The sequence below is a fragment of the Orbilia oligospora genome (genome assembly GCF_000225545.1).
Source record: "Orbilia oligospora ATCC 24927 unplaced genomic scaffold scaffold00083, whole genome shotgun sequence".
Taxonomy (NCBI): Eukaryota; Fungi; Ascomycota; class Orbiliomycetes; order Orbiliales; family Orbiliaceae; genus Orbilia; species Orbilia oligospora.
This window is the reverse complement of record NW_011645640.1, coordinates 1,120,711-1,134,605: the sequence shown is the minus strand read 5'-3', so window position 1 is coordinate 1,134,605 and position 13,895 is coordinate 1,120,711. Positions and strand designations below refer to the sequence as shown.

Here is a 13,895-nt window from a genome sequence, read left to right as displayed (position 1 = left end):
GCCTCGTCCCAAGAAGTCACAAAAGGAGAAATCCGCTTAACTTCCTATAACTTTGTATACTTAATTTCGTGTACGATAATAATGAACTTGAGAAGATTAGGAAATAAAAATGAGGTCACAAAAATAAGGGGACCTGAGTTTCTAGTACTTGGAAGCGGTACGTTTTTGGTGCCGTGGGAAGGTGCTGGTCGATCTTTGAATATTTTTTCTACTCAAGTAACGTTAACGAGGCTTAAACCTTTAAATATCCAACCGCTCTACCACTCTCCAACAGAACCATGTTAACCACCAAACCCTTCAAACCCCACACTACCATCATTACTACAATCCCACGCCTGGGACAAAAACATTCATTTATGAGTTCACATCCACACCCACCTCCCACAGCCCCAAGACCCCACGGTCATCGCGGCGGCCACGGCGGCCGAGGTCGCGGTCAAGGTCGAGGCCGTGCCCGTGGTGGCGGCGGCGGCGGAGGCCCATCACATCCACGTCCCGGACAATCAGCCTTTGCAGCAACAAACGGACCGAACCCCGTACCCCGCCACTCAGCAATCCACACAAACACTCATGTTTCAATAGTTCTCAAAGAAGACCAACCTACCGGCCGACAAGTTACGGGACTTGTAGCTGATGTATTGACACGTGGGGATCATCATCGGGGTGTCAAAGTACGGTTGAAAGATGGGAGGGTGGGGAGGGTACAGAGAGTTCTACACGGGGTTCCGGATAGTAGTAGTACAATTCAGAGTGGAAGTGCTGGTGGTGGACAACTTGATGGTGCTACTGCTATGGAGGAGGGTTCAGGTGGTTTTCAAAACGTAAATTTGGGTGATAGAGGAGGTAGTGGAGGGAATAGGAGCAATTATAGAGGTGGGAGGGGCAGAGGTAGAGGTGGGTTTAGACCATACAATGTATCATCAGCTAGGGGTGAAGACGGAAACGAAAGAAGCGAGGCTACATACGACTTAACAGCATTTATACGGGGTGGGAGGAGGGGTGGGAGATATAGAAACCAACGGGGAGGGCGAGGATTTGGGAATACAGACGCTGGCGGATCTGGTGGGCGCTGGGAGGAACTGGAGTTATCGCCACTAGATTCGGATGAGTTTTTGGAGAATAGTCCAAGTAACGATCCCATCATACGGTGCCCTGTTTGCAGCGACTTTGAAGGGGACGAAACGGCGGTATCACATCATGTTGAGGCTCACTTCAGATAGAGATAAGAGTCTTTCGGTGGAATTTTTCTTCTTTTTTTAGATTTAGCGGGTATTCATGCACGGCGTTTACGAAGGCTTTTGTCTAATTTATGGGACGGGGAAGAAATGGGATCATGAATGTATCATAGAAACGATATCATACATCTAATCATCAAAAAAAAAGCGGTTGTCATGTCGTCCGTGAAGGACATAGGGTATGTTTCCATCAAGCCCCATCTTCTGCAGAAGAAGAATTCTAGAAGGGGAAGGGACGTGAGGAAGGTGGAATTGGAAATGTGGTATACAAGGCGTATATAAAGGAAAAGCGTTCAACGAAAAATCCCCATGCACATAAACCATAAGAAGACACCCAGAGAGTCAGAAAAAAGCTCGAATTAATAATACTAGACGTTAAAAAAACAAAGATGCTACTTGAATTTAAGCCTCGAAAGCATCTGGGAAACGTCTAATATTATCCTTCAAGCTACCGTGGTTGGTCAAGAACTGAACGTAGGCACCGTCAGTCTTGACCTTACCAGCAGCCCTGGCGTCGGCGTACTCCTCTCTCCTCAAAGGTGTGAAACCCCAGTTCTTGGAGACAATGATCTTCTGTCGGCCGGGGAACTTGTACTGGGATCTTCGGAGAGCTTCGATGGCGGTAGCACGGTGAGAGTCACGGGTTCGGACGGACAAGATGATCTGGCCAATGTTGACACGAGCGACGGTACCGTTGGGTTTTCCCCAGGCACCACGCATACCAGTTTGCAGTCTATCGGCACCGGCACAGGACAACATCTTATTGATACGGATGACGTGGAATGGGTGGCATCGGACACGCATGTGGAAACCTATTCCGTCACCGTTAGTATGACTTCTAATAGGCTATTACTTTGAAGTAGAATATTAAAACTTACCGTCCTTTCCGGCAATCTTGACGAGGTACTTGTTGGCGCAAATACGGGCGGCTTCGAGAGCCTCGGAGCTCAACTGTTCGTACTCATTGGAAACCTATAGAATAACCACCATTCACTTAGTCCTTCTGTTTCCCTATAATTTTCTTCGAAGTTTTGTTCCTTGTCGGATGGAATAGAGACATACGAGATGGATGCAGAGAGGGAACTCGTCGACACCAGCACGCTTTCGTCCAAGATCGAAGATACGGATCTTAGGATCTGGGACACCACGGTTGAATCGGGACTCTAATTATTTCGAACAACATATCGTTAGAAGCCGTATTCTAGCAGCAGTAGTAGCAGTAGCAACTATGTATCGGTCGATCGAAGATATATATACGCACTTGGATATGGCTTGTTCTCTATAATGAAGAATCAAAAATTAGCAATCTGTCCCTTCATCCATCCCACCAAAGGAATCCGTAGATGTCGAGAATGTGAACATACTGCAGTAACGGTAGCAACGAGCTGGACGACGACCCATTTTGACGGTTTGTTGAAGATTCCGGTATTACAACGGTGTACTGGGGGGGTATAGAAGGTTGATGATGGGGGGTAAGGGAATGGGCTTCCTGTCGATGAGGTAGTACTTGGGCGTTGAATGTTTGATTGATAATCAACTTTTCACACTTTTCCGCAACACCAGCCAAACAAGGAAATTTCTTGGCACTACGCAAAAAGCAGTCACAGGAACCTTCAACGCAATCCGGGTCAGGGAACCCGTCCAATTTATATGTTTTCCCGGGCCAAGATCTTGAAGATGTTGCTTAGAAATACAGATTTTACAGACTACGGAACTGCCGTTGCATTGCAGTTGCAAGCAGGCAAGGCATTAGGATTTTACGAGGCAAAAGAGTCATAGCAATAGACTGTCGTTTCAGACTAGACAGTTGGTTTTCCGATTTAGACCTTCTAAACTCGACAAGGAATTGGGCACAGAACAAGACAGAAAATATGTACAGCAAGGTGACCATATTAATAGCCTGAGTAAAAAAGAAGAAATGAAGCGAGCTTGAGTCGGCCAAATGTAACCACCGATAGTCCGATCAATACCCCCCGGTCTTCTTGTCACTGCTTCCCATTTTATCATTAAATCGTAAAAATATTAACGAGAAGCAAGACGCAGAGAAGATGTCGAGGAGCGAGACGGTCTAACTACTTGTCCGCTTAAGCGCTGGTGGACAGAATGTCGGAGTCACCTTGGTCGAGGATGGCCATGGTGGAGCATCGGAAGAGTTTACCACAGGCGGTTCCAAGCTCAATCTGTTTATTTCGAAAAGAAGTAATTAGCATCTATTTGATCCCTCCAAAGCCTCTATATGGCTTCTTCTCAGGGAATACCATGCCCATTTATCTAGTTCCCTAACCTAAACTTTTCACCACAATACATTATGATATTGAGTGGAAAGCAGCTTTGGACATCCGATAATACAGCAGGTATAAACCTAAAGACGAGGATTTGAGGAGGGTTCAACATACGTTGTTTCCAGAGAAGTGGTGAACATTGGTCTTGGCCAACATGGCGTAGTACTCCAATTCGGACTTGCGAAGAGGAGGGGTGTTTCCGGCAATGAGGACGAGCTTGGCCTTGCCAGATCGGAGGGTCTTGAGGGTAGACTTGTATCCCAAAACGACCTTTCCACTCTTCATAACCAGGGCGAGCCTGGAGTTGATGCTGTTCTCAGCTTTCTTGGACTTCTTGGTTGGGGCTGTCGACGACCTCCGTTAGCAATTGCTTCTGAAAATAATGTCGATAGTAGCACATACCCATCTCTGCGCTTGTGGAATATAAGCACTCCGGTCTATATTAGAGATAATTTGATAGGGGTTGGGAGGGTAGGTGATGAGGTTCGTTGAAGTTGATGATGAATGAAGCAGCAAAAATTCGATAACTTTTTTAGATTTTGAAGAGCAGCCCACCGAATTTTTTGGCAAGTGCGACTAAACCCTAACATGGTGAAGAGCCGCAAACGACAAACATTGCAGCCTGCACAACACAAAATCCATAAAGGGTATTTCAGAATATCAAACATAATTTAAATCATGTGATGACCTCTCTTAGCTTTGGGAGCTCGAGCTTCTCGCGCCTGTCCAGGTCATGGCCATGACGTCCGCGTCCAGGGAGCTTGCGATTGCATGAAACTGTTGGCTTCGTTGAGGAACAAGGCCACTTAGCGCGAGGCTAGCTTGGGGAACTAGAGTTCCCAGTACCAGTACCAATCTGTCGGCAACTTGCCCCTAAAAACATTGGCTCAGGGCTGGGCTCCATGCTACGACAACCCTTGCAGCGCCTATCATACCAGCAGCTATAGCTGTCGCCGGTGGGTTTGGGGCTACCAATGCAATGCAACTCATAACCTTCAACCTTCAATTCTGTGATTCGATGCATTGTACATGTACATACAGCAATTGCAATACAACCTGGCACATGTATCACTTTAGATTATTCTCGCCTTCACACGCCTATCATTACATTGATCATTGTGATACGAAGAATATGCGGTGGAATTGAATTACGACATCAATGCATACCTATCCTCAGAAGCGGGCTATTTCGGATGTGATTTTGAAGGTCAGAAGTATCATGATATCAATGTCCATGGGGACAAGTTCCCAAAAAGATGTCTCTAACCTTCGGATAATCTAGGTTAAAGATTCCCGTTGGCCTCAAGCTTATAATTAGATCTCGAGGCCAAAATATCCTTTGCACATTTGTAGGACAGCTTGCATGCGACTGCTAGCCTAGCAGACCCACAACCTACCCCGCCCAATCAATTAGACCTGGCCTAAAACTTTGTGAACCTTGCCTCTTTCAAGGTGGCATCTAAAGCAAACCTTAACCTTCAATCTATTACTATACTGACTTACTTAAGTACTGATTTTGTTTACCTAGGACGGGTTTGCCTGATATAGCTACGCAATCTTAGTAGTCGAGCTCCGCATATCATGCGCGAAGGTGATACAGAAGTACATATGTACATGTACCCAGCTAAACACACGTTTATCATCTCCGGAAATTTCAAAAAACCAAGTTTTGAACATTTTTCGTCCCAAGTCCAACATTTTCGAGCGCTAGTATCGCTTGAATTCTGACAGCTTATTATAATCATGCATGTTATGCATGAAAAGTTTAAGCAAAAATGGTCGTAGGGACAGGCCAGCCGCGAAGTTGTTGGAGTTTCGAATGCAAACCTGGGAAATCTGCGCGACTGCATGCACCCACTTCTGTCCTAGGTTCTTATTCGATGGATGCAAGTTCCAAATCCACACGATGCCACTCGCCGGCTGCAGGTCGTATGACCCGAAACATCATGTTGCCGATCCAGCCAGTGAAAATGTGATATCTCGTCGTCCGACGTCGCGGACTAGTAGTCGGGTAGAGCCTTGCCGCACACACACTACTAGGCTAAGCCTAACTAGCTAGTACAGGGAAGTCCAAAGTTCCCAAAATATGACGGACCCCTACAGATTAGAACATACCGAGGAAGTATCAACCATTGTCGACAACCACAAAGCTGTTCCTCTTTTATTTAGCTTTATCTCACCTTACGGCCTTTTCCGAATCTATGCTTTTCCGTCCACTTAGACCACTCTCCTACGGCCGCGTGTCTAACAACGTCCAAAAGCGTCCCCACTTCGAACCAGTGGTCTGACGGCTCTAGTCGAATAACGCGGCAGTCGGTATTCATCCATGAAAAGCGTTAGTTTACCCCTCTTTTTGACCTGTTTGGTAGCTATCTTTCGTCCGAGACTCTTTCACATTTCTTCTAGTAGCTGCAGAAGACCCAGAATCCAAGTAGTTGGGACCGGAATGACGACTTTGCCGGGCTGCACTACTATCCTATGTTACTATAGAATTTGACAGATAGTATTTTTTTCGTAACAGTAATACGGGTGTCAGCTGGCTTCGTGGCGGTTGCCTTTTAATTTAGAAAAAGAAACAAAGCAATTCGAAACCAAAGCGTATATAAAAGCTCGAGCCCTCATACTCTCGGACCCTTAATTCTGAACTGGCGCTACCTATATCCTTTACATTCCTCATCGTATCGATCGCTAATCATACAACGGAAGCATCTTTTTTTGTATCGATTCGTCTTTTAAAAGTCCTTCTTAATAAATCTAAACGATAACCTATCATAGGGGAACACTAAATTGTGTCAAAAGCATCATAAAATCTATCCACAATGGTTCACACAGCCCAGGATTCTGCTGCAGGCCCAGCACCTATACTTCGTCCGAAACTTTCTGAGTTGGCCGCCCAGATTGCTGAAAATGCAAAAATTCTTGAGGATTACATCGAATCACAGGGTCTCCCGTACCCATCATTCGCTGCAGACGGACCAGCAAAGTTCCCTCTGCCACCCGCAGGGTCAACGCCGGAGGTTGAAAAGCTACACGCTGCAAGGATTCAAGTCCTAGAAGCCTCCAAGTCTATGTTGGATCTAACTGCAGGCCCAAGTGAAATGCTTCAATGGCTTGTCTGGGGAGTAAGTTCTCACCCTCTTTTTTCTTTGACATTTGTTTCTGTGTTGGGTTTGTCGTGAATGGCATGCTGCATGTTGTACGACACCAATCGCAGCACCGAACCAAATTGTCGGGATTCTGGGCGCGAGCTCCAAGCTCCGATCAACGGGCGATTAATTAGGCGTTGTCGTTCGATTCCTTGATATACGGATGCGTATACGAGGTCGTTAATATGGCGTGCTATTGGATGGTGATTATTCCGAATGTTTCATTGCAAGGATGCTTCATTTCAGTATGTTAATAGTACTGGCTTCGTTCAAACAAGAACAACCAAAAACTATTATATACATTATATTAGACGACGTTGAAATTTGGCTTACCCATCAGGTTGGACACATCAAGCTAACAAGCGCTGATAATCTTTGAAAATAATAGTTTAATGACACCTCGACTATCCATGTCATCCATCACTTCAAAATCGCCCAGCATGTTCCAGAGACCGGTGATATTTCGTTCACCGAGCTGAGCGAAAAGATCAACGTCTCGTCTCTCAAGCTTCGTCAAATTCTTCGCTATGCTATGACAAACCGCATATTCTGCGAGCCCCGCCAAGGGTACATTGGCCATACTGCCTTATCTCTACTTCTCCGCAATGAAGATTCGCCGGAGTGGGCATGGATAGGCTACAATACCGAAGAACTTTGCCGTACTGGACCTGCCCTCGTACCATGTCTTGAGAAGTACCCGCATAGCCAAGAACTCAATGAAACGCCCTGGTCTGTGGCACACAAAGACCAAGGGTTCTTTGAGTATATGGATGAGAACCCTGAAAGTGCGAAGCGGTTTGGTGTATGTATGTCTCTATGGAGTTCCGGAGATGGATTGAAGGTTGCGCCTTTGGTCACAGGTTACGATTGGGGGAAATTGCCCGAGGGTGCAACAGTAGTCGATGTAAGTGGTAACTCATCCTATCTAAGTTAAGAGTAAAATATATCAGCGTGCTAATATACAATTGTATCTAGGTTGGTGGTGCTACCGGATTCGTTTCTCTTGAGATCGCAAAGGCAAATCCATCCCTGAAATTCATAATTGAGGACATTGCCCCTCTTTCTCTAGAACAAGGCAAGAAGAACCTAGCCCGAGATCACCCTGATCTCGTAGAAAGATTTGAATTTCGCCAGCATGATTTCATGACCGAACAGCCAGTCAAAGGTGCCGATGCATATCTGGTTCGATTTATTCTTCACGACTGGCCGGATAAATATGTTCACCAGATTTTGAAGAGCTTAATCCCAGCTTTCAAGAATGGAACTAAGCTTATTGTAAGCGATTTCGTTATACCGCCAGCGAATGTTTTGCCTCCGAGAGAGGAGCGGACGGTTAGGTAAGATACAACCACTTCTCTCTTAAAATTTAAAGGGTGCTGGCTGACGATCGAACACCTATCCCAGAGCATTGGATCTTGTCATTTTCAAGGCCTATAACTCGAATGAACGAGAGGAGGCAGACTGGAGAAGACTATTTGCGGAAGTAGATACAAGACTCCGGGTTGACAGCATAACAAGGCCGGCTAACTCGTTATTGTGGGTCCTGGAGCTTACCTTTGTTGACGAGTAAACAACTAGCGTGAGGCCTTGGCAGCTCGAAGTCTGGTTTGCGAGACAGTCTACCCTCCTGTTAATTCTTATGATTCCCTTTAGCTGTTTTTTTATGAAATAGTTTCGTAGATAGCGACAGTCTCTTACTAATAATGAATCTGTTTTGAATTCTGTTACAAATCTATCTCAGAGTGATTCATGCTGATGACTGGCTTTCTGCGTTGTAATGTTGGAAGTGGAACATTTGTGACAAACGCCAACACAGCGGTGACGACACTCTGACAAACAGATCCATGTTCACGTGTCACCGAATAAGGCAAGTTGAGGCGATAACGGCAGGAGGTGGCCAATTCCGCGAACGAGGATTGCGAAAGTTCGAAGGAAGATGGCAAGTTCCTTCCCCATCACCGTTGAAACAAAGGATGTGGTGGTGGTGTAATGGATGTCTACGATGTATGCGTAAGTCAGTAGGTATCATGCACGGCCCATGCATGCATCTCAGCTGGTTAGGTACAGATATGCGACCTTGAATTCCCCACAGTCTACAATCCGGCAGAAAGTACCGGCAAAGTCTCTGCCAATGCAGGCAATAACGTATAACTGTGCGTGCTACATTCCTGGGGTACACAGGAAACGGTTTCCGGGAATTGGGATGCAGACAGAACACCCGCAGGAATTTTGCTTTCGTCCGAAATTTTGCTTCAAACGTCGGATTGAACTCGAAGTTCCCTTTCAAAAGTGACAATATACATATCATACACACTTGTATATCGATATGAGACCCCCTGTGTGTGAGCGAATAGGTATGTATGTCATCCTGTCCGCATCAATGACAGGCCTATTAGTGATATGGATCCGTGATATCCATCCGACAGCCGGATCAGCCATCCAGCCCAGATGGTTCGAGAAGTGGCAAGAGCGTTCGTTCCCTCCTGCTTCTGGGGGACGAGTAGCCCAAAGCAGAGCTCTGGAGCACTAGCCGGAGTGGCTGTCATAACTGTCCGGGCTGTTGCTAAGCATGAAACCGTTTTAGCTGAAAATTTTCACGCCAATTTGAAGGAGGACAAAGAGAGGAACACTGGCCATGTGATTCGGTTGCTTGGATGCCATTGACTGGATTAATTTGCATTGCCTTGCCTGAAGTTCTAGTTCTGATTGAATGCCTTGGTTTGGTCTTGGTCTTAGTCTGGGTTTGGGGATGCATGTCTGGACGTTAATTACTTAAACACCCTCTCCCAGCCCAACCCAACCTGAATTCATTATTCATTCATTCATCCACCGAATTAAACTTCCAACCTCAATCCATCGCACGAACCCAACAAAACCACCTCATCTCCAACATCATCCTATCAAGGACACATTTGCTGCTTGTCATCACCATCTTCGCCATTGTTCCGTCGATCGTAGATAGTTACTCATATCTCTCGCTCCTGCAAAGTTAAGGAAAGAAAGAAAGCAAAAAAAAAAAAAAAAAAACTCAGTTCAAACTGTCCAGCCTATTGTCGTCTGTCAGCGACACCGCCCCAGTCCCTTCACCCAAGAAAACCGATCCCACGAGTACCCCCGGCAATCAGTCAAGCTGGAACGTTATGGCGACCATGTCAAATTTATCTAGTAATACGAGTAGTAATAATCAACACCTCATGCATGAAGTCGCCCCTCTCGCTGAGGCCAGGAACCCAGTTCTTGCCTCTTGCTTCACCACCGATGTCTCTGCTACGGTTGTTCGCTCGTTCCATTACTCTTCGACCCGGGCGGGCGGGGTAGAGGTAATTTAATTCTCCTAGATTTAACTTGAGTGTTATAATCAATCTTGTCAGAACATATGCTAACTTCTGATATTACAGTGGTATCCCTGAGGTCCCTAACTCACCTACCACTAATTCCCGGCGGCAGACCTCTCCGAGTCGCCAGGGAAAGTGGGCGGCCCGTACCATTATCACAGAGTGTGAGAGACTCTGCGATGGTGTTATGCGTCAAGTTTTCTTCGGTTATGGAAGGAAATCTGCGCAGGCATCTACTATGGACGTGTCGTTAAAAACAATCGCAGGAGGGAACGGCAACAGCATCATTCCCAGCGTCGGCAATCATGTCGATGCCTTCCAGAAGCCGCATACTCCACCAACCACTCCTCCCTCATCTCCTCCTAAGGGTGTAAAAAGCCCTGTCAGGAGAATGATGAGGCGGTCGTCGGAGTTGCAAACTAGGGTTGCGGCTTACTTGGAGGTTTTCGACTACGTCGGCGGGAGTGCATTCCGAGGATTCGTATCCGAAAAAGGTCCTTTGAACAAGCCTGAGAGGTCTCTCTTTTTGTTCTTTGATAAAGGTGTTAATGGCACCGAACTCAAGTCCGGACTCGTTGCTTTGATCGATCTCGCAACGGAATGCTTTGATTGTCAGGATCTAGTCATTTGTCTTGATCGGGAAACCGACGGACTTGGTATGTCACCTACCTTCATTTGTAAATTCTTCAGACGCAGCATCATACTAACATGGAATCCTATTAGACTCGCTTGTTCACAACCTCGGATGGGTTGGCCTTGAGCTCGCTACACTCAAAAATTGGGCTTCTCAGGACCTTCGAGATGAAGTTACCACCACTCACAAGCTCGACAGAGAATACTTCACCTCCGACAAATGGTTGTTCCTCGGAATGGAATTGTAAATACTACTCTCCTCAACGAACATAGACATGACGGATGATGCAACACTACGAACAAAAGTTTTGATGACACTTTTTGATCAAAAGCGACAAAAAAGAGGATAGACGGTGGCAGCGACCCAAAAGTCTAGTTAATTGTCTATTATTTCCTCCCCTTTTCTCAACGTCAATCATTCACTATTTCTCCTGCGGCTCTATCCTAAGTTCTTTTGCTTCGCGTGCGCTGTTTTTTTTACTTTGTCCAACAAAAATTCCGGCGGCGGTTTTTTCTTATTGATCCTTTCTTTACTTTGGTTTTGAATCGTGCTGTTGCCGGCACCCCTGCGCTATTGCACTAATGCTCTTGGGCTTTCTATGTATAGCAGTTATCTACTTTCGTTAGTTTCTGGTCAGCCTCTTCTTCGAAAAGGCAATTTTATATCTTAGAATCCCTCGTTTCTCTCGAGAACCCCTTTCCGTACTTTTTCTTTTTGTTTGTGATCGTTTCGTTTCTTATTCCACGTGATATATGCATATGCTCTTCCATCGTAGGCAGCCTCTTCTCCCCCCTCCCCTTTCCCTTTTTAAGCTTTCCTAAGGCCTTCCTGCATAGGCCCACGGACTGCAGGGTGGACTGTTGTATCTTCTGCCTTATCTGTTATATTGTTTGTCCTACACATCCGTTTCATAATCGTGCGGTTGATTTTCTCTTTTCGAACTCTTTTCTGGGATGCCTTATCAAGGTTTTCATGCTTGCTTACTTTTCTTTTCCTTTCCTTTCTTTTTGATAGTTGTAAGCTAGGTAGTAGCCGCAAATGCAATAATTACCCGCCGGATTCGAATTCATCGTTCCCTTGCTGTAGTCTATTAGATGGTGCAGGTAGCGACTATAGTCTTACAAGTTTGAAGTTATATATATCAATAATAAATGTTTAGTTATGCGCTATTAAATTGATAACATGTATATACAAATATCTCAGTCATGATCATGCTGGGAGCTCTAAGATGGGAAATGAATGTTTTATTGCGGGATAAAGGATATGGGAAAGGATATTCGTTAAACAGAAGAAGAAATAATGACACATCTCCAGCATTTGTCTAGATAAGGTACTACAGCATCTAGATTACACTCCATTATATGCCAAAATCTTGGTATCCTTGTCGTCCTTAATGTTATGCAACAATCCCTTGCCCGCAGTATTCATAATCTTCTTCTTCATGCCCACAACATCAGTCTGCAAGCTCTGGTCCTCTCCTAGGAAGTAGGCTACCAATCCTGCGACGTGTGGTGCGGCCATGCTAGTTCCACTCATCACATTTACCGCCTCATCGCCATTGATGTAAGTGCTCAAGATATCACGACCTGGTGCATAAGTTGTAATACACGGTCCGTAGTTCGAAAAATCCGCACGGTTATCATGGATATCTATAGCACCGACAGTAATAGCACTAGCGAGGTATGTAAATTCGGTTCCGTTATAGAGTTTGTTACTCAAGAATCCCGGGGAAACTCTACAAGCGTCGATGCCTTGGTTTCCAGCGGCGATGACGGTGTGGATACCCTCGGCATTGGCTCTCATGATGGCTCGTTCGAGGGCTGGTGAGGCGCTGACTTCGTTACCGTCGATGTTGTCGACATCGATTCCGAAGGACATGGATGCGACTGAACCCTTGAAACCGGGTTCATCCTTACGCCTTCGGTGGATGGTGAGCATTTCGTCGATTCCGGCTATGATGTCGGCAGAAGAACCAGCGCCTTTGCTGCCCATGACTTTGATGGCGTGGATGTTGGCCTTTTTGGCGACACCGAAACCGCGAGAACCGGTTGTGCCGGCGCAGTGGGTTCTGTAAATATTATTAGTATGATGGTTGATTAAAGCAAGTTGTGTATGTTTTTTTTTAAAAAAAGGAAAACCCTTACCCATGACCAGCACGATCTTCTTCTCCTTCCAGGGTATTACTCTTTAAAGAGGGAGCTGTGTAGACTCTATCCGCCCGGCCACCGAATGATTTGTGATTGATGTTTATTCCGGTATCAATAACATAGATATCAACACCTTCTCCTGCGGTCTCGTCAAATTTATACTTGAAAGACGGTTGCCAAGTCTTATCTGCCGCCGCATTAAAATCAACGGGGATCATTTGTTTCTGACTAATCCTCTGGAGTCCCCAGGGTGCATTCGTCTGAGTCTGCACGTTCGTAATACCAGGTGCAGGAGCTTGTCTTGGCTTCTTCACGGGGTGTTCGGCAGCAAAATTCCCAATATCAGCGAGTTGAGGGGTGGCGAATGGAGCTTGAACTCTATATGTCACGATGGGTTCGATGATGACGCCTGATGGTGGAAGCATGGCTTTGAGGATTTTAACACAGTGGTCGGACATATCTGCGGAAAACCCGTTCATGATTGAAGAGAATTTATGGTGAAGATGGGATTTGTTGAAGCCGTGGGGTTGGAGGGATGTGAGGATTTCCTCGGCATTGACGACGGCTGAACCATCTTTTGGGTGCGGGAAGCGGAAAAGATAGGGGGTGAACTTTGTGGGATGTCCGGATGGGACTGTGGGTTTGTTATCCCCCGGGATGGTGTATGTAGGAGGATGTTCACCGTTGTGAGGAGCGGGCAGCGCTGAAGCTGTGAGAAGGAAAGTAGAGAAGACTGTGAAGAATCGCATTTTGAAAAAAAAAAAAGTAATGAGGGGTATCCTTTTTAGAATTTGTAGAGAGGTATCAAGTGAGAAATGGGGGGTATATTATGCTACGCAAAATGTGCAAGAATATGTATAGTTGAATGGATTAAGATGCGATATAATTAATGTATCGTCTCGAAGTCTGTGACGATTTGGGGTATCGATAGAATGCAAAATATCGTGAATTAAAGGATTCCGAGAAAATTGCGTTGACTTTGTTGCAATTTTGTTAGGGAGAAGTGAAGGGACTTTTAGCCGATAAAATGCTAAACCAAGCTTGCAAGTAGCTAAGTTTGAAAATGAAAGTAGATGTATAAAAGATTGAAGAAAAAAATAAAAATATAGGAAAATA

General features: G+C 45.6%; 6 protein-coding genes across 6 annotated transcripts; 3 read left to right on the top strand and 3 right to left on the bottom strand.

The window, feature by feature from the left end:
* Positions 1 to 356: 356 nt before the first annotated feature.
* On the top strand, positions 357 to 1,220 carry AOL_s00083g326 (uncharacterized protein; the record flags this gene model as incomplete). The annotated part of the gene is made up of 1 exon (XM_011125505.1): positions 357 to 1,220. One exon carries the CDS (start codon positions 357 to 359, stop codon positions 1,218 to 1,220), a length of 864 nt encoding a protein of 287 aa, XP_011123807.1.
* A 417-nt stretch (positions 1,221 to 1,637) lies between these two features.
* Positions 1,638 to 2,636, bottom strand: AOL_s00083g325 (uncharacterized protein; the record flags this gene model as incomplete). The annotated part of the gene is made up of 5 exons (XM_011125504.1): positions 1,638 to 2,047; positions 2,114 to 2,207; positions 2,298 to 2,398; positions 2,497 to 2,514; positions 2,600 to 2,636. 5 exons carry the CDS (start codon positions 2,634 to 2,636, stop codon positions 1,638 to 1,640), a joined length of 660 nt encoding a protein of 219 aa, XP_011123806.1.
* A 683-nt stretch (positions 2,637 to 3,319) lies between these two features.
* Positions 3,320 to 3,923, bottom strand: AOL_s00083g324 (uncharacterized protein; the record flags this gene model as incomplete). The annotated part of the gene is made up of 3 exons (XM_011125503.1): positions 3,320 to 3,415; positions 3,632 to 3,861; positions 3,920 to 3,923. The coding sequence occupies 3 exons, from the start codon at positions 3,921 to 3,923 to the stop codon at positions 3,320 to 3,322; spliced, it is 330 nt and encodes a 109-aa protein (XP_011123805.1).
* Positions 3,924 to 6,336: 2,413 nt separating this feature from the next.
* AOL_s00083g323 (uncharacterized protein) lies at positions 6,337 to 8,233 on the top strand (the record flags this gene model as incomplete). The annotated part of the gene is made up of 4 exons (XM_011125502.1): positions 6,337 to 6,639; positions 7,052 to 7,567; positions 7,639 to 8,000; positions 8,068 to 8,233. The coding sequence occupies 4 exons, from the start codon at positions 6,337 to 6,339 to the stop codon at positions 8,231 to 8,233; spliced, it is 1,347 nt and encodes a 448-aa protein (XP_011123804.1).
* A 1,579-nt stretch (positions 8,234 to 9,812) lies between these two features.
* AOL_s00083g322 (uncharacterized protein) lies at positions 9,813 to 10,879 on the top strand (the record flags this gene model as incomplete). Its single annotated transcript, XM_011125501.1, has 3 exons — positions 9,813 to 9,983; positions 10,111 to 10,654; positions 10,722 to 10,879. The coding sequence occupies 3 exons, from the start codon at positions 9,813 to 9,815 to the stop codon at positions 10,877 to 10,879; spliced, it is 873 nt and encodes a 290-aa protein (XP_011123803.1).
* A 1,100-nt stretch (positions 10,880 to 11,979) lies between these two features.
* On the bottom strand, positions 11,980 to 13,528 carry AOL_s00083g321 (uncharacterized protein; the record flags this gene model as incomplete). The annotated part of the gene is made up of 2 exons (XM_011125500.1): positions 11,980 to 12,700; positions 12,777 to 13,528. The coding sequence occupies 2 exons, from the start codon at positions 13,526 to 13,528 to the stop codon at positions 11,980 to 11,982; spliced, it is 1,473 nt and encodes a 490-aa protein (XP_011123802.1).
* Between the last annotated feature and the right edge of the window lie 367 nt (positions 13,529 to 13,895).